Genomic DNA, 27,965 nt, shown 5'->3' with positions numbered 1-27,965 from the left:
CTCTTATATGTTATATCTGGTATGTTATCCAATTCCTTACACAATCACATAAATCTTTTAATAAAAAATATCAACCTGTAAACTTCTTGGTATTCTGATATGAATAAATACAATGAGCCTATAATGAGTAAAGCACAGTATTTTCTTAAACTTTGAAATAATTTTTAAAACACATTTTTGAGAAATAAAAATAAAGCATACCTCTTGTCCATGGCCTCCTGTATTTATCATCAATATAATTTTCATCTTGATATAAACATGAAGGGACTTGAAGCAATAAAACATCTCTGCAAAACTTCTTTTTAACTACATCCTGCATAAGAAGGTAAGATGATAAAAACTTTTAACATACACCATTTATCAATATTCAGGATGTTAAAACTATTGTTTTAAGCTTATACAAATTTTCTTTAAAAATAATACACTCTTGCTATAAAATATCAAATAACACAGAAGCAAACACAGAATCACATAACTGAGAAAGGTCCCTAATAATATCAGTAATAGTTTGATGTACTGCCCCCCAATTTTTTTCCATGTTAGGCTAGGCTATGAGTATATGTGACCAAAAAAAAGGGATCATGTCATTTATACATAATTTAGCAATGTGATTTTTTTTCTAGCAATGTGATTTTTTTCCAGTAGCTAGTATAATGTCTTAATTTTTGCTTTCTCTGTCGTTGCAGTCTTTCACTTGCTGCAACCTGCAAATAAGTTTCTAATTTTAAAAAATACATCTAATGAAGAAAACTGGATGTTAAATCACTTGAGTAAACTTGTAAATTAAATTCCTCTCATTTGGCTCTGCCTTGCTTTCCAACTTTAACTTTCATTACTCTAATTATTCTCTCTAAATAGACTAGTCTAGTCCCTTCTCTACCCATCTACCCCTTAACATTCAGGGGTCACTTCCTCATCAAGATGCAATTACAGTGTGCCTCTGAAAAAAACCCTGTTATTCTTCTCTAGCTATCAAAAGCCTACTCATCTTTCATCATCTTAAGCACTATCTCTTCTATGAAAGCACTATCTCTTCTATGAGTCTTTCCCCAGTAACTCTAACTTCCCACAGACTTCATTATTCTATGCACCTGGACAATGATAGCTTCCAAAAGTATTTCCCAAGAGTTTTATGTTTGCTGATGGTATTATAACATGTCAAATAAGAGGTTATCCAGTTGAGCTTGGTGGTGCATGCCTATAATCCCAGCATTTGGAAAGCTAAGGTAAGAGGTTCCAGAGTTTTAGGCCGGTCTGGGCACATAGCAAGTTCCAGACCAGCCTGAGTGACACTGCAAGTCCATGTCTCAAAAAACAAACAAGCAAAAAAATCAAAGGTTGTCATTATCCAAGAATAAATGGTATAGGAAAAGATCACTTAAGGTAATTATGTAAAATGAGGACCAAAGATTCACAGTGAGTAGGGAAAGAGCTTTATTAATACTTTAAAAAAGAATTAAAATTATAAAAAGTAACTATAGCTAATAAAATTTATTTATAGTTTATAATTGCTTTTGTCATAATGTTTAAGGTTCTTTATGACTATATATATGACATAGTTATACTTTACCTTTTATCATAAAAATATTTTGAGAAAATATTTGAGGAGGCAAGACTGACTCTTTTGATATTCAAATCATCTGTTCTCTTGTCTGTTAACTGATCTAATTCTTTTTTCTTTGGTGGTACTCGAAGGATTGAACTCAGGGCCTTGTGCTTGCTAGGCAGGCATTCTACCACTTGAGCCAGTCCACCAGCCCTAACTGATTTAATTTTGTAAGACCTTCATTTGATAATAGCCTTGTTATGAGAGGTTCCTTAATATTATCTTTATAAGCTTTACAAAGTCCTGCATCTTTTGCAAGATTTGACAGTGATTAGTACATTTTATATCATGAGGTAGAGTACACCAGCAAGAAACTAAGATACGATACCATGAACAAGGATAAAAGTTTGAGGATGTTTGAAAATAGTCTATTTTTGTCAGTGATCAATATATTCATAATTGTGTCATAACATCTGATTTTCTACCATGCATATCTTATAACCACACATTTGCATCCCTCAGTTATGAGGAAATAATAAAACCTAAAGATGCCTGTCTTTTCTATTTTCTGCAAAAATGTAACAATTCTAGTTTACTGCAGGAATTTGTCCTGGTAGATGGAGGTCAATGTCATAATGAAGGTGAAAATTCAATCAGTCAATTAAGGTCATAAGAACAATGAACTGTTGTATGGCTATCCCAATACATTTCTTTCTTTCTTTTTTTTTTTTTTTTGGCAATACTGAGGTTTGAACTCAGGGCCTCATGCTTTTTACCACTCTTGCTCCCTCCAACCTCCCTTTTTTTCTTTAGTTATTTTTCCCATTGGGTCTCATGTTTTTACCCAGGGCTGGCCTATGACTGCAATCCTCCTATCTATGCTCCTAATAGCTGGGATTACTGTGCATATCACTGTGCCTAGCTTGTTGTTTGAGATGGGGTCTTGCTAACTCCACTCCCTCTCCTCCTGAGAGTGTTGATAAAGACACTACAAACTTGCAAGAGTTCATTTTTTCTTCTTATGACTTCAGATTCATTTTAATTAATTATTTTTAATTAATTTTCCTTCCAAAAATGGTATATTAAAAGTGGTAAGTAATTTTAAATGAATCTGAGAGTAGAGTATGGATTAATCTAAGGATTACTGCAAATTATCATATACTGGATGCAAATGACACATTTTAGAATATAATTCTTAGTAAATAGATAAGTAACACTACCTCATATAAATAGTCTATTGCATGATATTTGAATGCTGAAAACATAGCTTCTGTCTTTCAAGTCCATACAAATTTCAACATCTGAAAATATAAAAATTAAATGTTGGTAAAACACCAAAGCCAAGAGCAGAAAATCTATCTTCATCACAAAACCCTGCTTCACCCACATTTTAAAGGGTTATGAATAAAACTTCTGACTATAACATTACTATAATTTTAAACCTAATATGAAAATAAACAGGTATAAAATTACATTTTCTCATATTAATTCCTATAACTATTAGTGAATTAAAACACTTTTTTTGTTGTTTTGGTTTGGTCTTTTTTTCAGTTCTGGGGTTTGAACTCAGGGCCTCACATTCACCAGGCAGATATACCATTTGAGACACAACCCAGCCCTTTTCACTTGTTAGTTTTTGAATAGGGTCTTGCTTTTATGCTGAGGCTAACCTGGACAGTGATCCTCCTAGTCATGCTTTCCTTGTAACGGGGAGGACAGGTTGAGTGCATGTCAACATATACACAGCTTTTTATTGGTTAATATGGTATCACAGCCCTTTTGTCCCCACTGGCCTTGAACCGTGATCCTCCCAATCTCTGCCTCCTGAGTAGATATGATTATAGATGTGATCCACCATGCCCAACCTTTATTTCTTGATTTGTATTTTCTTCTTTCATTTTTTTTTTTGTAGTACTGGAGTTTGAACTCAGGGCTTTGCATTTCTTAGGCAGGCACTCTACCACTTGAGCCACAAGCCTAGTGATCAGAGCTGTGATGGATATGCCTGATGCTGCTTTTCACCTCTGAATTTCTTGTATGGATAGAAACTCCTTTATCTTTGTTTGTTTTGGGTTCAATGTTTTGTGGTTTTTTTTGGCAGTACTGGGGTCTGAACTCAGAGTTTCATACTTGCTAGACAGGCGCTCTACCATTTGAGACATTGCTCCACTCCCACTTCTTGATAGCACATTTTCTCAAAACTGTATGACAGGGTCTCAATCTAGAAGTCTTTTGAGAAAGCTAAAAACAAACACAACTCTACTCAGTTTATCCATTTAGTGTATGACATACATTTTTGTTCAATCTTCGTTTTTCATAAAGCCTAATATTTCTATTATCTTTAGATTCATCACTCATCAACTACCTTAAAAATAATTACTTGTGTATTCAAGTAAATCACTGAAATTCATGCTACATAGGTGGCACTTAAGATTCCACCACTTACATACATTACCAGAATGTCACCTGTAATTTAATTGAATTACATATATCTGAACTCATGAAGTGGGTAGCTGAGTATAAAGGTAAATTGGCCTAATTGCTAAAATCAAAGACACAGAAAAAACAGGCAAAATCATATTTTTTATTGTCTAACTTTTCAATTGCTGCAATTCCCTAATTTTTTCTCTTGCCTATTCCCTTTTTTAAAAATCTGACAACTTTATTTTTTGCTTTCTCCAGCACTTCCCCCCCGCCCCACCCCCATTTCTAAGGACCTCATTTCCCTCCTGCTGCCTCGGCATCAGGCGTTTTCTCTCCATTCTAGCTCCCTCCTTTTCGCTCCCTCGCATAGAAACCACATTTTAAAAGCGGAAACCACAGAGGAGCTAGAGTGCCTTTATTCTTTTAAGTTCAACCCACACAACCTGTTGTAGGTGGGCTCAAATCCCACCGGCCTCTCCTGAGACCATTGCACCCACATTGTCACCTAATTAGGTAGGGTGGTCCTGAGGTCTCCTCCCCACGTGCCACAAAAGCCAGGCCCCACGAATTTGTTTCCCTGGCATTCATACTGAAGTATGAATCGTCGTTCCTTACGCTCAGCTCGAAAACACCTTCCCTCTGCTGTCTCACCAGGCTGAGGCAAAATCTCTCATTACCCGCTACAACGACCTCCACCACGCTGGTGTAAATTCCCGCGCACTGGACGTGTGACCTGACGCACGCTCGTTCCCATTGGTCAGTCCAGGTCCCGCCCACCGGGTTCCTGGCACGTCATTGTGCGCATGCCTACAGTCTAGACCCGTGTTAGAGGGTCTGGTCCTCACACGTGAGCAAGGGGGAGCGGCAGCCGGAAGTCAGAGAGAGCGGAGTGCAAAGGGATGGGAGACCCAGGAGTCTGGGTTTATTTGTAGTGGTGGCTGCCATGTTTCTAGTTAGTCCTACGTGACAAGAGTTGATGGACGGCAAGGGTAGAAGCTTCTAGAGGAAATACTGAGAGGGTTTAGCAATTAAAGGGATTCAGGGAAAGAGGAAAGCAAAGGGAGGAGGCAAACATGCCTCAGGTATCCCGCTAGCTGTTACGCCTTAATGGTGGAAGACCATTTGTGGAGCGGCAGGAAAAACAGTAAGTTTGAATTGGGACTCACGGGTTTAAGTCTTGATTGACAGCCACCCCCCTCACACATTCTCATTTAGAAGTCATTTATCTACCTGATGAGGAAGAACTGAGCTTTCGCTGTATTTCTTAACCTCTGTCTCTTTTCCATGACACAGCTTCGTAGTGAATGCCTTCCCAGAAGCTTGTAGGAAGTAACATTCATTTACTTAATTTAGTAACACGTGCTGTCTTTCTAGCTGATTATTAAATACTAATTGTGGAATGTCAGTGGATAATTCACATTATTTTCTTAAGTTACCTACTTCATTCTAATTTGTACAGGCTTGTGCTTCTGTACTGTGGATTAACATTTGTCAATAATCAGTTTCATTTGGCATTGAGGTAAATTGATTATCTTGTTATATATTTCATTAAAACCAATGTTAAAAAGTTCTGTAAAAGTTACTAAAGTAGCGTATACTATATGTGTACTGTAAGCAGTAAAACAGTCCAAAGAAGTGTTCAGAAAAAGTAATCTCCATTACCACCCCGGTTCCCAGGTAATCAGTAATAATAATCTGGATTGTATCTGTTCACATCTTGTATTTGCATGCAAATATGTACAAATAAGAACACACAAAGTTGGTTGGCCATTGATATAAAAATGGGTAGCTTACTTTCCTCACTGAATAGTCATCATGAACAGCCTTGCTGGTCAAGATGTCTAAGCCATTTTTTTTAAACAGATGCTTACTACAGCATTTCATAGTAATTTGTGCTATAATTTATCCAAATATTCCAGTACTAATGGATTAGCAGATTGTTTTCAAGTTTTTATCTTGACAAATAATGTCATAATGATTTTTTTGACATGTCTTTAATAATCTCTATGGCATAGATTTGTTTTGATTTGCTGATCCAAGTTGTAAAAGCATTTCAGATATAGTAGATATTGCCAATTTACCTTGCAAAAATTTATAGTGGTATTAGTAATATTAACTATGCCAAGAAAGATCATTTTCCTGAATATACAAGAATACTGAATGTATTGCTCTTTAGAAATTTTTGCCAGTCTGACACATGAAATACACTCTCATTTCATTTCTTGGATTATTGCTGACATTAAAACTCACTACTGAGATGTATGAATCCTTTGGATTTCTTCTATGAATTGCCTAATTATATTATGTATATATAAATGTGGATGCATGTATGCAGACTTGTAGGGCATGTTTGCAAGCATGTATGAGATTAAGCAGCTTTTCTATTGATAAATTGACTTTTTGGAAAAACTTGTATATGGGTATATGAAAATCTGTTAAAATCAGATTTCGCTGTATAAATAACAAAACATTCCAAAATAATATGAAATTTCCTTTTCATAAGTGAAATCCAGAGGTAAAAGTTCAGGACTGATAATGGCATCTCTGCCATAAGTTCTCTGTCCTCAGGAACTTACCTTCCTTTCATCTTACTACTCCAGTATTTCTGTTGTGGTCCTTAGTTTCATGATCTTAGGTGGTAGTATTTATATCCAAGCAGCAGACTGGAAGAAAGAATAAAAAAACAACAGAGGCTAAAGAATCTGTATCTCTTTGTATAACTATAAATTGTAAAATAGAATGTTCATATAGAAAAGTATGTAAGTTGCAACACTATTCACAGTAGCCAAGCCAGGTGTCCATTAACAGATGAATGGATAAAGAAAATGTGATATATAGATATGTATCTGTATATAGGTATAACAGACTATGATTCAGCCATAAAGTAAAATGAAATGTTATTTTCATGAAAATGAATGGAATTAGACATTATCATATTAGGCAAAATAAGCCAGACTTGCAAAGAAAAATATCACATTTTCTTTCACATGTGGGATGTAGGCCTAAGAAACAGAAGACATGAATGTGAATTGGGGATGACTTTGGTCAGTGAGAACTAGGGGAGAAGACAGGGTAAATGATGGGGAGTGAATATGCTCAAAGTACGCTGACATAATGAAACCCATTAAAACTGTGTAAAAGGGGAGGGGTCACTGAGAGAGAAGAGGGGATAAGAAAGAGTAATAGAGGGGTGTATATAATCAAAGTACATTATATGCATGAATGGAAATACCACAATGAAACCCCTTTGTAAATTAATATAAAGTAATAAAAAACAAAATTGAATATAAAACAATGTATAGTTTAAAATATTATTATAAAGAAACATCCATGGACCCTCCTCCACTCTGGTGAAGAAACAACATTGCAAGAAATTCAGAAGCCCTGTGTTTCCTCTTCTAATCACAACTCTCCCTACAGGAAGTGTCTTTCTAAACCTAGAGATTACTATAATCCTGACTTTAAAGTAATTATTGCCTTGCTTTTCTTTAAAGTGTTCCACCCAAGTATGCACTTCTAAATGACATAGTTTGCCTATTTTTGAGTCTTCGCATTTTGTGTTATTTTGATTCTTGCTTCTTCTATTCAGTGGATATTGTTGTATGTACATATACTAATTGAATTTCCTTGCTAAATAACATTCTGTTGTATAAATATACCTCAACTTATTTGTCCAGTCTACTCTTGATGGATGCTATAGTTTGGATCAAAGTCCTCCAAAGGTCCATGTGTTAAAGGCCTGGTCCCCACCCCTTGGCCCTATTGAGAGGTAATAGAACCTTTAGGAGGACGGGCCTAATGAGAGGAAGTTAGGTTAGTGGAAGCATGCCCTTGAGGGAACATTGGATCCCAGCCCCTTCCTCTTCCTTTTTTTTTCCCCTAGCCATAAGATGTGTATTATTCCACCACAACCTCCCCACCATGGTGTGCTCCTAAAATTAAATGTGCCAACAGACCATGGATCAAAACGTCAAAAATAAATCTATCTTCTTTTAAATTGATAAGCTCAGGCATTTTGCTACAGTAATAGAAAGCTGACTAACACAATGAACCTTTAGATTATTACAGTTTTTTACTATTACAGATAATGCTGCTACCGGTATCCTGTACACGTAGGCTACTACACTTGGACATTTCTGGATTATTGAATATGTGAATCTTAGCATTTGTTCAATACGTGACAATCCGTTTTCCAAAGTGATTATATCACTTTATATTCCCACTACCAATGTTTAAGAGTTCTTGTTGCTCTTTGTCTTCACCAACCCTTAGTAATTTCATACTGTTAAATTTGAGACTCTGGTAGTTGTCCAGTTGTCTCTTCCAGAAGGTCCTCACAAGCCTCTGCATAATGCTTCTTCTTATATCTCATTGTCCAGGCCCTAGTCATATGGTCACACATGGCTACAGTAAAGACCAGAAGATGCACTGTTTATCCTGGACAGCTGTGTGCATAATTATAACTTGGAGATTCTGTTAATAAGAGCAGAGAACAGATACTCAGAAACATACGGGGATCTGCCACATCAAGGTGAATAATTTTTAAAACGCTAAATCGTGCTTAGCACCTACTGTTTGCCAAGCACTATTCTAAACACTTTGCAACAACTTAGGTGCTAGACGTTTACAGGCGTTACAAGCCCCAGTCTACACAGAAGAAAACTGTGGCACTGAGTGATTTAGTATCTTGCCCAAGATTAGCTAGAAAGTATGAGACAGAATTGCAAACCCAGGCAGTCTGGCTTCAGAGAGCAAGCTCTTAACCAGACCATGAATTATCTAAAAGAAATGTTTTGCTTTTGGTCTGTCATATGTGTTACAAATGTTTTCTCCTTGTTTATCCTCATAAATTTCTAAAGATGATTTTATTTATATATATGCATATATGTTATTTTCATGACATTTCATTTTTTTACATATATATATATATATATATATATATATATATATATATATATATAGGGAATTTTTCTATATCCTAGTCATCTGTGTGGCTGGTGGAATAGCTCAAGTGGTAGAGCACCTGCCTAGCAAGTGTGAGGCCCTGAGTTCAAATCCCAATGCCAAAGATAATAAATAAAAACTAGTGACCTAGTCATTTGTATTTTTTCCTCAGTAGATTATGTTTCACATTATTTCTAAAATTTTACATATGATGAGAATCATAGAATAATTACTTTCTCCTAAAAGGTTTTTTTTTTGCTACGAGCCACACTCCCAGACCCTTTTGCTGTAGCTACTTTAAAAGTAGGGTCTTGCATTTATGCCTGGGCCAGTCTAGACTGTAATCCTCCTATTTATGTTCTCCATGTAGCTGGGATAACAGGCACATGCCACTGCACCCAGCTTTTTATTGGTTGAGATGAGGTTTCATAAACTTTTTTGCTTGCACTGGTCATGAACCACTATCCTCCCTATCTCCACCTCCTGAGTAGGTGGGATTATAGGCATGAACCACTGCTCCTGGCATTCCTGTAAGTTTCCATGCACCATTATTTGCACCATTGTTATTTTGAACACACACTTGAACATAGCTAAGCTGAGGAGCCATAATGGAAGAGGAAGCCAGCTCCTGTTCAGACCAATTCCACTCATTTGTGGAAATCTATTGCAATGATAGTAGACTTCATGTTGTTTTCACAGGCTGTGCTATTGAGGCCCTGGTTGTAATGTTTAATGTTTATTTAGAATGTACTTTGTGCAGGGTACAGTATTAGGCACCGAGTATGCAAATAAAACAAAGGAAACAAATATTTGCTTTAAGAAGCTCACAAGTCCTTGTCTGAAGTTGCTTTTCTCTTTCATCCCTCAGACATTGTAAATGTAACATGTAAAAATTGTTGCCAGAATGATATTTTTAATATAACTATAAACTATCATGCCTCTGCTTAAACTCTTTCAACGCTGTCTGCTGTAGCATAAAATCAGAAATCTTTAGCTTGGAACAAACCTACTTACTAAGGAACGACTGATCCATTGGGCATTCACTAAACATGTCTCAGGTTCTCCCACTCCCGAGTCTTTGTACTGCTATCTTATTTTGCGCTCCAATCACATGTTGAAACCTTACTTATGCTCTAAGATTCTTCCTCCTCCCACTGAAAGTCTTGTTGAGACTCAGTTGGCACTGTTTGTCATTCCTTACAGTTTCTGTCTGTGTCCCACTGTGTGCAGTTTTCTTGCTTCACATAGTAATTGTTTTGCTCAGGTTTGCCTTTCCCACCAGACTGTAATCTTGCAGTCATGGGCCATGGACCATGTTTTGATTATCTTTATGCCTTATCCAGAGCAAGCACTGAAATGAATATTTAATTCACTTCTTAAAATTGGGCCCCATATTGTATTGAAATGACATATTACTTTGTTACATTTTTATTAAATGTAGGTTTTGGGTGTCTTCAGGGATACTGGTGTGTACAAAATACTACACAAACATGCACACATGCATGATAAAGTGAGCATGGCATGAATATAGTAGATACTCAGCTTGAGACAGAATTGCAAATGAGCTAAAACCAGATATGCAGAAAATCTGGATGTCTGGAATGAAAACAGTATTGCACAAATGTGTTGCATAAGTAATTTATTGTCTTGTCAGTGCTAACTTATAGGCGTTACCACACATGCTATCTTTTGATCATTCTTTAGGGACTGATTTGCATCAATAGACTGAAAGAAACGTTTAGCACAACATAGTCAGTCTGGTTATACTAGATAATTACTGCTGGAAGAGAGCTTTGGTAGCATCAGCATGCAAAGAAAATTTTGCAAGGATGGAAGAGAAACCTAACATTTCAAGTTAGGCACAATGGCGCACACCTGTAGTCCCAGCTACTCAGGAGGTAGAGGCAGGAAGATAACCAGTTCAAGGCCAACATGGACAAAGTCAGTGAGACCCTGTCTCAAAAACAAAATACAAAAGGGCCTGGGGTGTGGCTTCAGTGGTAAGAGTGCTCGCCTACTATGCATAAGGTCCTGGGTTCAATCTCCCCCAAAAAAACCCTCACATTTCATACTCACGTGGTTTACCTTTTTTTATTTTTTCAGTACAAGAAACTAAGTGTAATTATGGCCTATTTTTGTAGTATTTGTCTCTGAACACTATCACTTTCTCTCATGTTTGACCCCTTAACATTTTTTAATTACAAGTTATCTCACATCTCACATCTGAATCTTTTACACACATTTTAAAAATTCACAGAAACTAAGATTCTGGCCAGCAGACTGACTTTACTCATGATGGGACTTGACTCTGTAACCCAGAAGAGCCTATTGGCTGATATAAATAGTGATAATTGGGTTGCCATTTCCTTTGGACAAACGGAAATCTAAGTGCATTTTAAAATTTCCCTGAATTATTTATCCTGGAAGTTCTCACATTGTCCAAAGAAGTTTAAGTGATTTGCACAAAATTAAATGAGCAAATCTTGAACTCTGGTCTTCTTTTTTTTTGGGGGGGGGGCGGCGATAAAACTGAGTCTCTCTGTGTAGTCCCAGTCTGGCCTTGAACTCACAGCCTCCCAAGTGCTGAGATTACAGGTATGAGCCACCACACTCAATTTATATTCAGGTCTTCTGACTTCTACCTAGTAAGGTATAATCAATCATTCATTAATTTATTCAGCCTTTTAAAATACATATTACATGAAAATATCTGTGATAATCTGAGACAACAAATGAATCCTACTCTGTCAATGTGTTAGGGGAATGAATACATTACATAAATTACTCTCTGAAGAAATTAATGTCCTAAGTGTATGGAAGGGTTGATGGAGTGGCTCAAGCAGTAGAGCACCTGCCTAGCAATAGTGAGGCGCTGTGTTCAAACACAAAGAGAATATGGGAGTATAAAAGGAAATGATGCTTTATTATTTTAACAAATAAGTTGTAAAGATACAAGAGAATAATTGATAAGATTATTCAGTTGTTACAGTTTACCAGATTAACCACACCTGTGGGAAATCTAGTTGTTTAGCTCATAGAAGCCATGACATGGCACCATTGTGTACCTAACAGAAAAGGAACCAACTTACAAAATAAAAATCAAAGGTCTAAACTTGTAAATTTGAACTAGAATAAGTTTTAATAAATATCTCAGGGATCCAGAATGCCAACATCATTCTTGTAAAATGTGAGGAAAATGTTATTTCTCTTTTTCTCTCCAAAAAGTCTTAATGTTTGTGGTACCATTGATTGCTTATATTCTTATATTAAAAAAATAGAGGAGATGGGACATTGGGCTAAATTTTGGAAGGAGGATATCACATTAATAATATTTCCATATGCAGGAAAAATAATTTATGAAAAGCTGAGGGTAGGCCTTTCCATAAATCAAAGGATTTTAAAAAGCAGCAATTATCATCACTTCATATTTTTAATTTAGGGCCAGTCTTATACCAGAGATATCAATTAACAAATAATTTTTGAACACCTACCATATGCTTAGCATGTACCATCTTAATAGGAGGTTAGAGAAATTGTCTTTTACAGGAAAGAAAGAATAGCCAGACCACAAAATTAGGCTTACTAGTCTCAGTACAAATATGTACTATTCTATGCCAACTGTCAATCATTATTTCCATTCACTCAAGATAGAAAAGAGTGTCAGTAGGTGCCAGCAAAGTTCTAGGTGTAATACTCTGAAACAAGACACTACATATCTCTATTTCTAAATGGCCTCTTAGCATATTCCAACATCTAGACCAGTGGTTCTCAATTGGAGGTAATTTTGTCCCTCTCCCCCAGGGGACATTTGGGCATATTTGGAGATATTTTGCTTATCAAGACTGAGGCACTACTAGCATCTAATAGGTAGGTGCCAGGAATGCTGGCATCTCTTTTAATGTTTATGTTCTACTTTATTCATCAAGTTATTCATATTATCAACAAGAATGTGTTCTGTGTCACAGGATAAAAGCAGATAAGAAACCAGGCAGAGTACATTCCCCTTGAATCATTAACTCATCCCCATTCAGCTCTTTCAGAATTTAGTCCATAGGTGTTTCCTCTCATGTCTGCCTTCATTCTCTCCATTACACAATAATAGCTTTTCTCTCTGTATCTAAAAGTGCTTCATTCTGTTCTATTCTAAAATATTCTCTAAAACTTTTATAATGAAACTTTTCTTTTTAACTTTTCCATGTTCCCTATGAATCCATTATCTCTTGCCTAGACCACAGTAATTTATCTGCATTGTTCTTCCAGCCTCTAATCTAGTCTAACCAAAGCTGTAGAATTTAGATTATGTCCACTGTCCTTATCAAAATCTTAACAGTAGTCAAGCAATGCCTGTACATAGTAACTACTATAATATGTACTAAGTACAAAGTACTGAGTTTGGTACTTGACTTAAATTAGTATTTGTATGTCCATTATGTAGAAGACAAAATAGTCTTAGGAGGGGCTAAGTGACTTAGTCAAAATTACATATCTAGAAGAGCCAGAATTCAAGCTGGAGTCAGTCTTATGCCAAAGTTTACATACTTTATACAACTAACTCTTCATTCTCCTAAGAAGTCAAGTCAAACTCCTTAGTTTGACTTTCAGAACTCTTTGTGACCTGGTGTAAACTTTTTCCAGTTACTGTTTACTTCATCCAGTGCATACTCTTGTCAAAGTAGTTGTTCTCTGCATACTCTGAGTGCTTTCTTTTTTCCACTTGCTCCCCCTCATACAACACCCTCTGTCTACATGATCTTTCTCACACATCCTGTAGGTTCAGATACCTACCTATCTTCCAAAGTCCAGCTTAAGTTTTCTAACTGAATTTCCTGGTCTTCTCTGGTCCTTTGACCTTTTTTTTCTAATACAGCTTTTCCCACTTTCAAATGTATGTGCTTATTTTGCCCTTCCTCTACTTTTATCTTCTTTAGAGCTGCAAATTAGTTTTGTAATAGTAGCATTTTTGTGTAGCTCTTTGTAAATACTTTTTTTCATACATTTTTAGAATCTGGCACAGAGTCACAGCTCAGTAGATGTTTGCTTCCTTGTTTGGTTCTAACCTTCAAGACAACTCCCCAAGATACTACTATACTTTATCAGCACATAAGGAAACTGAGGCTCAGAGAAGTTAAGGGACTGCCCAAGTGCACAAGTGTTCTGGAATGACTTAAGCACCAAACTGTGGTTCTATCTCCAGTTGAGATTTCTTCTGTCATGCTGCCTAAAGCTTCAGCATTCTGCCATCCCACCCCTCAATGTCCTCGCTTATACCTTGATCTTACTAGATATAGATTAAGTGTTCAACCATTGAGTAAGTATATGTTAAGAACATATTCTTTCAGGTTGAGAGATTTATTGGTCATCAAAAATAAGAGTACTCTAGGATATGACTCATCTTCACACACAGCATTCATTGTTCATTTACGTAGAAGGAAAACAAATCCTCCCATACTAATAAAATATCCTAAGCAACATTATGCTGAGATCTTTTATTATCCACTTAAGACCACACCTTTAACAAATAATTGTTATGTTACCTAGAACCAGGAAATAGTTAGAAAACTGGGGGATTCATTTTCAATATTTTTGCTTTTCAGTTTTACATAGAGAAATTTAATTTTTTATTCTCTTCCTTGCTGATTCTGCTTTAGGGCCATCTTTAGAAAAGCCACCTCCATCCCAAAAATTGTTTAAATATTGAAATATATTTTCACCTGACTTTATCATGTCATTCTTTTATGTTTAGAACCTCTAGGACTGTGTGTGTGTGTTGAAATATTTTTATAACTTAATGTTTTTCTTAGATTAGTGAGTTACCCCAATATTAATTTTCCTTCTGATTTTCAATTGCATTTTTTATTCCCATATGCTAAATATTGTATATAATGTATATCTCTAGATTTTTAATTTACTCTGTTGATGATTTAATTTTGAGTTAATATTACTATTTTGATTACTAAAGTTTTAATTTTTAGTGTAACAATCTCATTCATTATTCTTTTTTAAAAATGACTTGGCTACTCACTAAGATTTAATCTTAAAAATAAACATAAGAGGGTTGGTGGTATAGATCAAATGTTAGAATTCCTGCCTATGAAATTCAAGGTCCTCAGTTCAAATCTCAGTACTCCCCCCCCCACAAAAAAATATTTTGTCATCAGGAATGGTGGCAAGTGCCTGTAATCCCAGCACTCTAGAAGCTAAGTCAAGAGTATATCATGAGTTTAAGGCCAGCTGGAACTACATAATGAGATGCCATCTCAAAACCAAACAAATAGAACTTTATAGGGAGTCTTGAAATCAGATAGAATAATTCTTCCAACTTGTTATTTCTTTTTAGAATTGGTTAAGCTATTTATATTCCATATAAACATTAAAATCAGTATATGAAATTCTGCAAAAAATATGGATGGAACTGGAGGACATTATGGTAAATGAAATAAGTCATATAGAAAGGCAAATATTTCATATTTCCACTCAAATGCTTCGAAGTTAAAAAAAATTGATCTCCAGGCCTGATGTGGTGGTACATGTCTATAACCACAACTACTCAGGAGGTAGTGATTGGGAGAATCATGTTTCTAGGTCAGCCCAGGCAAAAAGTTAGTGACACTCATATCTCAACCAATGAGCCAGACATAATGGTGTGTATCTGTAATCTCAGCTATGTGGGAGGCATAAGTAGGAGGATCATGGTCCAAGGCTGGCTCTGGGCAAAATCATGAGATCCTCTTGGAAAGATAGCTAAAGCAAAGAAGGGTTTTAGGTATGGCTTAAGTGGTAGAGCACCTACCTAGCAAGCATTAGGTCCTGAATTCAAACCCCAGTACTGCCTTACCTGAAAAAAAATTAATCTCATGGAAGAAAAGAGTAGAGTAGTAGTTACCAGAGGCTGGGAAGGGGCTTACCAGAGGCTGGGAAGGGGCTAACCAGAGGAGATAAGAGAGGATGACTATTGGATACAAAAATAAGATAGGAAGAATAAATTCTAATGTTCTATAGCACAGTAGGTGACTATAGTTAATAACTTATTGTAGATGTTCAAATAGCTAGAAGAAAGGATTTTGAGTATTTCCACAAAAAGAAGTGATAAATGGTTGAGGTGATTGATGTGCTAATTACCCTGATTTGACCACAACATATCATATTGAAGTAACACAGCGTATCCCCAAAATGTGCATGATTATTATGTGTGAACTTTTAAGCCAATGGAATTTTAATTGAGACTGCACTGAATCTATAAACCAACTGGGGAAATTTTACATTTAAATAATTTGAGTCTTATAATCCTTAACTTCTCTAATAATACCTTTTAACTAGAAATCTGTTCTTTCTGATATTAAAATAGTCATTCCATTTTTCCAGTACTTACTGTTTGCATGGTGTATCCATTTGCTTTCATCCTGTCTGGGTAATTTCACTTAAAATGTATCTCTTACATGTAGCATATAGTAGGATCTTGCTGCTTAAAAATCTACTTTGTCAGTCTTTGCCTTTTAATTAGAATGATTAGGTCACCAATAGTATAATTATTGATATGATTAAATATAGATCTATTATTTTATTATGTATTTTTCATTTATAGTCTCTTTTTTTCCTGCTTTCCTGTCTTCATTTGGGTTATTGGAGTAATTTTTTTTTTAGTTATTTTTATATATTTTACATTTATACCTAGGCAGGCCTGGACCCCAGTCTTTCAATTTAGGCCATGTATCTGGGATGACAGGCATGTGCCCCCATGCCCAGCTTTTAGTGGTTGAGAGGTGGGGGGGGGGTCTCATGAACTTTTTGCCAGGGCTAGCTTTGAACCATGATTCTCCTGATCCCTGCCTCCTGAATAGCTAGGATCACAAGCGTGAGCTACCATGCCCAGTCTAATTTTTAATTTCTCAATTGACTTTGGTGCTATATCTTTTTGTATTTTTTTAGTTTTTTGTGGATATCTTATGGATTATAACATACACAACTAAACTATCACAGCCTTCTTAGAGTTAACATAATATCGATTTATGAAAAACACAGAAAACTTAGAACCATATAAATCTATCTACCTTCCCACTAACTAATACGATTATTAAAATGTGAATTACACCTACATTCTTTGAAAGCCTCACCAGGCAGTGTTGTAGTTTTGCTTGAAACAGATTTTAAGAAACGAGGGTAGTAGACATGTGCATTTCCCCATCTCTACAATTTCTGTTGCTCATCCTTCATTTCTGAAGGTGCAGTGTCTCTCTTGTATCACTTCCTTTCAACCTGAACAACTTTCCTTAGCATTTCTTATAGTGTAAGGCTGCTCATAGCAAATTCTTTTCACTTTCCTTCATCTGGAAAAATCTTTATTTGCCTTTGTTCCTAAAAGACATTTTTGCTGGCCCTATGATTCTGGTTGGAAATTATTATTTCACTTCTTTAAAGATATTCTACTTTCTTTTAGTTTCCCATGGCTTCTAATTGGAAAAACATGGTCATTGTAATCATTGTAATATCACATAAGATGACATAATGGGTGACTTTTTAATTGTGATTGTCATTAAATGCAGGCCTATTCCTAACATTTGCATGGCTCAAAGTACAAATGGAGGTCCTTATATCAAATCCATAAACACTTAAAGGTTATAATATCAAGCTAACAAACTATTAAATATAATGCCTTTTCCTTGTACCCTTGTAAATATACCTTAACCATGATAATAAAAAACATAGGTGAAAATATGGATTTTATTTAATTAACAAGCAGTAACCTATTAAAGATAACTGAATTTAATTGTTAATGCATACATCAGTGTTCTATTGATGGACCAGTGATGTTTGCATAAACAATAAGATAAAGACTCATGTAATAGGGAAATACTACATAATGTTTAATAATCTTGTTTTCTTTATGCAAAATTGATAATTATGTTGGTATAATCAACATTTCCCCCTAAATTATGACCTATTAATCTAAAGCAGGGGTTAGCAATCTATGGCCCACTAGCCAAATCTAGCTCACTATCCACTTTTATAAAGAAATTTTAGGGAACGCAGCCATGCCCATTTATTTATGCATTATCTCTGGTTACTTTTGTGCTACAATGGCAGATTTGAATAGCTGCAAGTGACCCTATGTCCTACAAAGTGAAAAACGTCTGTATCTGACCTTACAGAAAGTTTGCTAATCCCTTATCCAAGTATCTAAAATAAAATAAGGTCCTACTTCCAGAATGGCAGTGCATTCTGCTCACCAGTGAAACATTATAATTGCTGAGTATTATTTTTAAAACAATCATTTTAAAATCTCTGAAAATTGTGCTAAGGACTATAGCATGAAAAGAAACATGTATTTGAGAAAATCTTCTGAACATTAGCAAAAATAGCAGAGTCTGTTGTATTTGAACCACAACCTGCTACCTCCCCACTGGCTTCAGAAAAGAGTAACAAAACTGCCACTCTGCCCCAGGTGTGGCCAAGAAAATCTGGCTGTTTCTCCCCTCAGCTCCCAGTCAAAAAATGCAGCAGCTCACCATGAGGAGCAGGCAAGCAGCATTTCTCAGAACCCCACCCCCCTCGCCAACACACACACAGCTTTGAATTGCAGAGGAAAACATGGCCAAGATTGGGAGCTTCCTTCCTCCACCCACCTCCCATTTTCATGGCAGAGACTCTACTCCGTGCATGGCAAGTCAAGAATATTTGGGCCCTTATTATTCTTGCCCCACTTTGCTCATAGACTAAAAGTTCCACTTGGGAGGATGCAAATAGAAAAGATCAGATTACTACCTCCACCCAGTACCATGATCCATCAAGCAGGGGTGTCACTCCAGGCCACTATTTCAACCTCCATAACTAGTTCAGGGGCTCAGATATTTTGCCCAAGTGTAGAGCAAAGAATGCAGAGTTACTAAGCTCTCTTCAAAGGAACTGTCTTTTTTTTTTTTTTTAAACAGCGTGGGAAGTTCAAGCCTAAAGATGCTCTCAAAACCAATGGAGATTTTTATGGTAAGCAATTAAGAAGAGATTGGTAGTTCCATGAGCTCAGCAAGCGAAACTATCCACTTACTAGTTTTCCAATGAGAACCATGAAAAGAGATAGGTAAGACGAGCCATCCTGGAATCACTACAAACTTTAAAGACCTGCTTATAAAACCGCCCCTGCAAATAGGCCAAGTTAAACATGGAACAGTTTGTGTCCTACAGCATTGTGGAAAACAAGAGAACAGTAAGTTGGCAATAAGAGGAAACTAACAGCTCAGTGTGAAACAAGCAGAGGCAGAAAGCTTAACAGAAATCAGAGGACGAAACTCTTTGAGACTGTCCTGCCAAAGCCACTATTGCCCCAGGGTGCCCAAGTTGTACCCTCAGGAACATAGAACTTGGGGAAAACAGAATTCATTAAAACCGGATAGTCAAGCCACTAAATAGTGAGCAGCACACAATAACAAAAGCGATCCCAAGAGAATGCAGGGAGATTTATATTGTAAGTTGCATTATTACCTAAAATGTTGAATTTTAGAAAAAAATTATGAAGCATGTAAAGAGATGGGACTCACACAGAGCGCAAAAGGCAGGCAGCCAAAAAAACCTGCCTGTGAAAGGGCAACATAAAAACATATGAAAACTTGAGAGAGAAAGCTAAATCAGCTGTATTTATAGCTGTAAAAATGCCAGTATTTTGTTTTTTAAATCAAGACACTGGGAAAAAGAAGAGTAACTAAACCCAAGAAAGCAGCAGAAGAAATAATAGTGAAATGAATGAAACAGGAAAAAAATCAAGAGAAAATCAATCTAACCCAATGCTGGTATTTTAGTGGAGCGTGACATCAGCAAGATGAAATAGGAGCATTCCCGATCGTATCCCCACATATAACAATAATGGCAGTCATTCATGGGCAGAAGTGCATTTGTAGGAGCTTTGGATCCAGGAAGGAGCTTACAAAACCTCACTCGAGACCAGAAAGTGCTGTTTTCAGAAGACAGACCTACACCTGAGGTGTGAGCCTTGCTGACAAGCTTAGAAACAACCCTAACTGCATGTGGACTTGACTACAGAGTTACTTGCTCTTGATCCTGCCACCAACAGCATCCACCAAGTGCCCAAGAACAGTCATACCCATCTGTGCCTTAGATAACAGGCCTGCTGACCTCGGTCCTGACTGTGGAGCCTGTAGTGACCCATGACCTGGCTCCAGTCACTCCCAGCTGTGCTGTAGTAGTAGTCTTGTTTGCCAGGGACTACTGAAAGACAAGTCCATGTGCTCCTAATTGTAGACCTGCAGACCTTGGCTCCAGCTTTGGACCCTGAAAGATACCCTATGATTTGGATCCAGCTCTGCTCAGCCACAGTCTGAGACTAGTCCTGCCCATTCAGGGATTTACCCAGTGAGTTGGTGGAAACTCTTCTGGAGACTCAGCAGGAGACACATCTATCCGTGCACCTAATAACAGACATACCTGTGAGCCCTAACACAGACTGTTATCCCAGTGAGACCAATAGAGGCAATTCTGTCCACACAGGTCCAACTTGCTTGAGACCCTAGTAAAAGGCCTGCCATCCATGGGCCCCACTGTGAACCCAGCAGCAGCAACATGACCTCATTCCACTCCACTTGACTATGATCCCAGAGGCAACCCCATCAGCCTGAGGATCCAACTGAAGAAGGTCTTTCTCTGCTGAAACCAGTCTGAATGTAGAGACTGGAAGAGGTATAGCTCTTCCAAATGTTGATCTCAACACATGGATACACATATCACTAAGAATCAGGGCTAGAGGCATGGCTCAAGCAGTAGAGCTCCTGCCTAGCAAGCATGAAGCCTTGAGTTCAAGCCCTAGTACTGGAAAGGGGAGGGAGGAAGAGAAGGGGAAGGAAGGAAGGGAGGGAGGGAGGGAGTGAGGAAGAAAGAAAGATCAGGTACACATGATACCACCAAAGGGAACTGGTAAGAGTTCTAATATCCGAACAAAGAAATGGAGATCTACATAACTGCCTGAGAAATAAGTCAAAATAATCATCTTAAACTCAAGTGTTAAAACACAGGCAACTGAACAAAATCAGGAAGACACTGCATACATAAAATGAGAAGCTAAATGAAGTAAAAACCATAAAGAAGTAACAATAAATTTAATTTGTGAAGAAAAATCATTAAACTCAAAGACAGGTTATTTAAACCAGTTGGAGGAACAAAAAGAAGAAAAAATGAGAGTGAATAAAGCATATGAGGCCTATGGGACGGACACCATCAAGTAAACTGAAGGAGAAGAGAAAGAGATAGAAACAGTATATTTAAAGATATAATGGTTGGCTGGAAGTGATGGCTCATTTCTGTAATTCCAGCTACCTAGAAGGGAAGTGGAGAAAGGAGGATGATGGTTTTAGGCCATCCTGGGGAAAATTTAGCAAGACCATTTCTCAAAAACAAATTGGGCATAGTGGCTCATGCCTGTAATCCCAGTGACTTGAGAGGCAAAGGAAGGAAAATGGCAGTCTAAAGCCTGCATAGGGAAAAGCATGAGACCCTATCAGAAGAATAAACTAAAAGCAAAAGGACTGAGAGTGTGTCTCAAGTGATGGAGCACTTGCCTAACAAGCACAAAGCCCTGTGTTCAATTCCTAGTACCAGCATACATACAATGCTAAAAACATCCCAAATCTTGGAAGGTATATGGACACAGATTCATAAATTTCAAAAAATCTCAACCAATATCAACCCAAAGATTATTCCAAGATATTTATAATCAAGTTATCAAAAGTCAAAGACAAAGAGAATTTGAAAACAGCAAGGGAAAAGCACATATAAGGGGAGTTACTGATGGTTTTCTCAGCAGAAACCTTGCAGGGCAAGAGGGACTGGGATGATATATTCAAAGTACTAAAACAAAACAAAAGAACTGCCCGTCAAGAGTATACTCTTCAAAATGAGCTTCAGAGGTGACAAAGACATTCATTCCCAGGTAAACAGAAGATGAGGGACTAGGCCTGCCTTACAAGAAAACCTAAAGAGGGGTCTTCAAGTTGAGGCAAAATGACACCAAGTAACATGAAAACTATGAAAGAATAAAGCTCGCCCTAAAGGTAAGTATATAGTTAAATTTAGAAGGCTCTGCTGTTGTAATGGTGGTACATAAATCACTTTTAACTCTAGAATAAAAGCCAAAAGTACTAAAGATAACTACAGCAAGTAACATTAATTTGTTATGAATACACAATAGATGTATTCATCTATTCAGATGCTTAAAATGTAGGGATGGAGAAGTAAGTAGATATTTTATAAATGACTGAAGATGATTGTCAGCTTAAAATAGCCTGTCATAGCTATAAAATGTTATACATAAGCATATGCTAACCACAAAGAAAAAAACCTCTAGGTGATGCACAAAAGAGAAAGGAATCAAAGTATACACTACAAAAAAGAAAAAAAAGATCATCAAGTCACCAAAGACAGCCGCAAATGATAACTGAAAGAGATCAGGGATGGTTATTCTTATATCAGACAAAATAGACTTTCAGTCAAAATATCACATAAAAGACAAAGGAAGTCACTATGTTATGAACAATGGGGTCAAATCATCAAGAGGATATAATAATTATGAATATGTATACACCCAACTTTTAAGTACCTGTTTTTAGAAAACATTCACAGAACTGAAGGGAGAAATAGCAATACAATAATAGTAGTGTATTCAGTACCCTACTTTTAACAAAAAATCAGTAAGAAAACAGTAGATTTAAATAGCATGATACCCTACAGGCACCAAACAGACAATATAGAATATTCCATCCAAACCAGAAGAGTGTACATTCATCTCAAACCCCAAGGAACATTCTCCAGAATAGGTATTTTAAGCCCCAAAACAAGTCTTAACAAATGGAAGATTCTAATCATTATCATATCTTTTTGTTTGTTTGTTTGTGCCACAATGGTATGAAACTAGAAATCACTAACAGGAAGAAATTCAGAAAACTCACAAATATGTAGAAATTCAACAATATGCTCCCCAACGACCAGTGGATCAAAGAAGAAACAAAAAGGGAAATACAAATACCTTGAGATAAACAAAAACAAAAATACAGCATACTGAAACTTATGAACTAACGATACAGTAGCATGTTGTTATTCCAGCAGTGAGGTGAGTTGCCAGCAAATGAATCACTTGAAGGTGCAGAATTAGTAACTTCCTATTTGTCTTTGGTAATAGTACCTTTAGCTGTACAGACAGACCTATGATTTGCCAAGTGCCCCAATAATCTCTAGTCCTAGTTATGTTGTATAAAAATCCTTGTCCTTGGAGAGAGCTAGGGTTATAATATAGCTAGTGAGCATTCTGTAGCTCTATGCCAATGGAAAGAACCTCTTACCAAAGACTGGAAGAGATGCTGAAGTCAAGGAAGCATAAAAAACCGAGTAGAGTGATGTGTCAGTGTTAATAAGTTTGAAAACAAGTTTGGAATGTCCCCAAATACAAAAAGGAGGGTAGAAACATTTCCAGAAGCTGGATATGTAGAACCAGAGATCACCAAAGTATGAGATTTAGAAGCATATCCTCAAATTCTTTCGATGCTGCTCTCATGGAGGTCTATGTCCCGTCCCTTTTCTTGTTCTTTTATTTTCATTTTTGTTTTGTTTTTGAGATAGTATCTCACTATGTAGCCCAGGCTGGCCTCCTTCCTGGGCCTTCCAGGGATTACAACATGTACTACTACCATGCCTAGCTGTTCCTTCCTTTTGAATGTAGGTAGGTATATTATTGCTTCAATCAGTACAGTAAGAAATAAATGATGTTGTGGGACATCCATGACACATTTAGAGTGCTAAGCCACATAAGTCTGATTAGCCCAAAGCCACCAAGCCATGAGAAGTCAAATTACATCACAGGCTGAGTACAGGCCATCTCAGCTCAAGTATCGGTCATGTGAGTGAAAGAGCCTACATTTTTCCACCCTGGCTAGTTATATTCAGTTTAGGAGACTCCTTAGTGACTAATACAAATGTCTCTGGATTGGCTCCCTTCCTTCAGTATTAATCTGGTCCAGGGGTTAGCACAGAAGAGATGTATTGGCTCCAGATACTGGCTTCTTAACATCCAACCAAGTGCATTGCAAGTCCCACAAGGCCATTCTTCTGTTGCATGCACCTGAGACACCCCAATCACAGTCCCAATGACTAAATTTAAAACTGTCACTACTCTGTGACTTTTAGAAGACTATATTTGCCATACAAAAATGTCCTGGTATAGATGGGCATGGGCACTAAGTTGCTCAGAAGTCAGTACTTCTGTCTCTAGTTGCCCCTTACAAAGTTAAGCATCCTTAAGATCCTCTGAGAGCAGCTTTCTTACTCTCTCAAGTCTTTTCAAGAACAGGCTTTTATTTCCCATGTCCTCCTTCTCTTCTTTTATCTTTTCCACTAACATTTTCTCCTTTAATTCTTTTCTTTCTATTTCTATTCCTTGTCTTCCTACCTTTGAGTCTTCTCTCTCATGTTTATAACATTTGTTATTTTCTATTCTTATTTAACACAAATGATGGGTGACTTCTAACAGAAGTAGCAAAGTGAAAAGTATGAACAAGGATAGTTGGGGGGAATTTAGCTGCAGTAACAGGGTATGGATGTCTGGAAATGTAGAGACAGCAATTGAAAAATGTAATGAAAATAAGTTAATTGATTTGCTGATCCATATCATGATGCCTGAGATGAGAGGAAGTTGGGAAGGATTATACCAAATATACCTGGGAAATATCTCTTCCTCCCTACCACCCCCCAAAAAATTGCAGCACATTCACCCTTGGAATAATTTCTAAGTAATTAATCAAAAACTCTGGTTAGGAAAAACAAATAAAACAATGTTTTTACCAGTTTCAAGTGTCCCACTGATTTCTTTCTTATTGCTTATTGAGCCATTTATTGGTGCTGGGCATTGAACCCGGGGCTTTGTGTATTCTAGGCAAGCACTCTACTGCTAAGCCACATCCCCAGCCTACTGATTTCTTATGATTTTAGGCTTCCACTAAATTCAGAATTGAGGGACTTTAGGGGACATTGTCATATAATCACACTATGACTTTTGATATGTGTCAAGGTTCCACTTATTTAAAAGCAGTTTTATCTCGCTAGTTTCTACTTGGTTAAGGTGTGAATGCTGAAAGATTTAACTAACTATCTTAAGAGGACTACCTGACAAGAAGAGGCTGACACAAGGCCTTGTACAACAAAAATTGTTTATACTTCTTTTATTGCTGAGCTATACTGTTTAGCTGGGCTTCCATCTAGTACTTACTCCATTCCATCAAGTATATCTATTTTCACAGAATAGGGCTGTTCACAACTCTTATATCATCCTACTTCAACCAATCAGGTGAGAAGGAAGAAGGCATGACCAAAAAATGAGAAAGTTCTCACTAACCCTCCACACAATCTGATTTTGGATTTCATATTACAACTAAGAACACAGAGCATTTTACATGACAAAACAGTGAATGATTGTTTAAATTCCATGATAGAGGCCAAGCATGGTGGTTTCCCAGCTACTTGCAAGTGGAGGTAGGATTGTTCATGGCCAGGCAAAAGGGTGAAACCCTATTTGAAAAATAAACTAAAAATCAGAAGACTGGAGGTATGACACAGTGGTAGAGCATTTGCCTATCAAGCTTGAGGTTCTGAGTTCATTCCCTAATAACTCAGAACCAAATTCTACTGTACCATATTTAATTTTTCTAACTCAACTAATTTTGTGATGTTTGTCAGAACCTTCTTGGAATGGTGCTAACAGTATTTCTCTAGTTACCTACTATAAAGAGGTTTGGATATAAGTGAAAACTATTTGTTAAAATACAATCTTTGATGGTTAAAAAATGCTACATTGATTTTAAGCCAGAATTTGGGGATTAGATTAAAAGATGACTAACTTCCTGATGAAAGCAGACACTCTTGAGAAAGAAAGAAGCAAGTTAATACTCACTGTAAGGCAACAAGAACAAACTGCAGCTGCCTCTGTCAGAGCAGGGAGGATGGTCACCCCAATTATAAATTGCATAATTTTATGTGAACATGTTCAGAATTTCCCCCCAGTGGCAGGAGAAGGGATGCTGGAGAGTTTCTTTCCCTATATATACTTCCCCTATATATACTTTCTCACTTTTCTTCCTTATTTCCCTAGGATTTCCTGATGTCTCTTTCAACATCCAGAGCCACTTTATTCTCATTCTGAGTTGAATTTAACCTAAAAGTAAAACACTAAAACTAGTTTCATACATATTTGAACATCGACTGCTATCTATACTTGGCAGCAAAACAAGCATAGTTTTGGTAGAACTACAATAAGGCTGCTAGATACACAGCCTTTATATAAAAATCTGTATTTCCTCTTTTCCTTTGGAGAAGGAACTTCATACCCTTTTCTGGCATATGAAAAGGCAACAGTGTTAGAATGTTAATTAGAAATTGAATGAAGTTTTATGCAGAGTAGCTTGCAGATGGCAAACTTCTTTTGATTCTATCTTATGTGGCAGTCACATGGCTTCTCATATCCCGCAAGCAAATGGACAAGTCTGCCTTATTCATAAATTTTTATTTCTGTACCTAATGCCTGAGACAAATACACCATGCGTGTCACAAGACATAATGACGTCTTCACAGTGTTATGGATGTAAACCTACAGTGGCTGGTCCAATGTCTAGAGACTTCAAGAACACGTCAGCTACAGAAAGGTCAAAGGGAGGGCAAATAGTGGGAAGAAGATACACTTTTAAATAACTTTTGGAAACTGACTTTTACTGTGGAAAAGAGCATGTGTTTACCTACAACTTAGACTAATAGCTCTTCCCAAGTTGCTGGGTAAATGAGATCTAGTGTCTTCAAATTTATTTCAGTCACATGGGAATCATTGTCAGACAAAAGAGGAAGCATTCTTTTGAGAGACCCTGTAATGTAATAATAATGATTTAAAGAATAGCCAACACTTATATGGAAATTACTGTGAATCAAGGACTGTTATGAGAACTTTTCATATATTATCTCAGAAAAATTGGAGTTTGGAGTCACAGGCCTGAATCTGAGTCCTGGTTCTGTCACTTTGCAGCTATGAGGTCACAGGGAAAAAAGATTCTTCAGTTTCTCTACTATTAAGTTTCTTCAAATATGAAATACCTTTAAGGTTGTTATGGAAACAGATTAAGATCAGGAATACACAAAAACCAAAGGGTCCTGGCACATAATTGTTCTTTTCCTCTTGTGTTGGGCACTCAACACAAGCAAATGTATTTGGTGAAGATTTTCTGAAGGTCATTCAATAGTCGTTCTGATATGACATGCTACAGGACATCCCCATGAATGCTCATTAACTTTAAGAAGATTGAGTACTTCTTTTTGCTTGGGGAAAAATAGTCCCCATTTATATGACCATTTTCTACAAACATTGGGAAGCATGGGAACAAGGAGCCTGATAGGATTCACCAAAACCAAAGAAGCCCTACTAAGAATGACAAAGATTAAATATTATGAAATATCCATCAGGAGCTAATTTATCTTTCATTTCAGGGTTCTAAGATTTAAGGTTTTATTTTCCCAGAAGGGCTTTCATGGAGGGATACCTAATTGTCTGCAGTACATCATCAGAAATGTTTATTTGTTATGAATTGGCACTCACTAAAATAGAGTGCTCCATGCATAGTTTCCTTTTGTTAAAAACTTCAGATATGCAATAGATGTACCTCCATCCACTGCCAATAAATTGTATAGATGGTTTATGTTGATAAGTCTTAGTACTAAAAGGCTTTTTAATTAAAATAAGGATCAGGAAACTTCTTTGAAAGTGAACCTATAATTAACCCGAGTTTGAAGGAAGGAACACGAGCACAGAAAGAAACTATATGATCTTGCCAAAGCCACAGCTTGTAAAGGGCAAGGATGAAGACTAGAATCAGTGAACCCTGAATCTCAAATCATAATGCCTTGTTCAGTAAATTTTTGTCAACCTTCAGTAATTTAGGCTGCTTTTCTGTGGCTGTACTAGTGGGATTCAGAAGTGAGTTTTGTTATTGTTCCTTGATGTAATATAATTAACAAAAGCAAAGAGAAT

The 27,965-nt window shown here is 36.8% G+C and overlaps 1 protein-coding gene across 1 annotated transcript in view; it reads right to left on the bottom strand.

Moving 5' to 3' along the window:
- The window catches only part of Shoc1 (shortage in chiasmata 1), a 103,616-nt gene extending 80,590 nt beyond the window's left edge, over positions 1-23,026 (bottom strand). The window contains exons 1-4 of the mRNA XM_074051260.1: positions 22,935-23,026; positions 6,547-6,633; positions 2,767-2,847; positions 202-313 (exon numbers count right to left, since the gene is read on the bottom strand). Coding sequence (XP_073907361.1) covers positions 202-313; positions 2,767-2,811 — 157 coding nt within the window. The 5' untranslated portion in view covers positions 2,812-2,847; positions 6,547-6,633; positions 22,935-23,026. The remainder of the gene's footprint in view (positions 1-201; positions 314-2,766; positions 2,848-6,546; positions 6,634-22,934) is intronic.
- Positions 23,027-27,965: the final 4,939 nt, after the last annotated feature.

This window comes from Castor canadensis, chromosome 13 (assembly GCF_047511655.1).
Source record: "Castor canadensis chromosome 13, mCasCan1.hap1v2, whole genome shotgun sequence".
In the NCBI taxonomy this organism is placed as follows: Eukaryota; Metazoa; Chordata; class Mammalia; order Rodentia; family Castoridae; genus Castor; species Castor canadensis.
The sequence above is the reverse complement of the archived record's forward strand: the minus strand, read 5'-3'. Positions and strand labels throughout refer to the sequence as shown.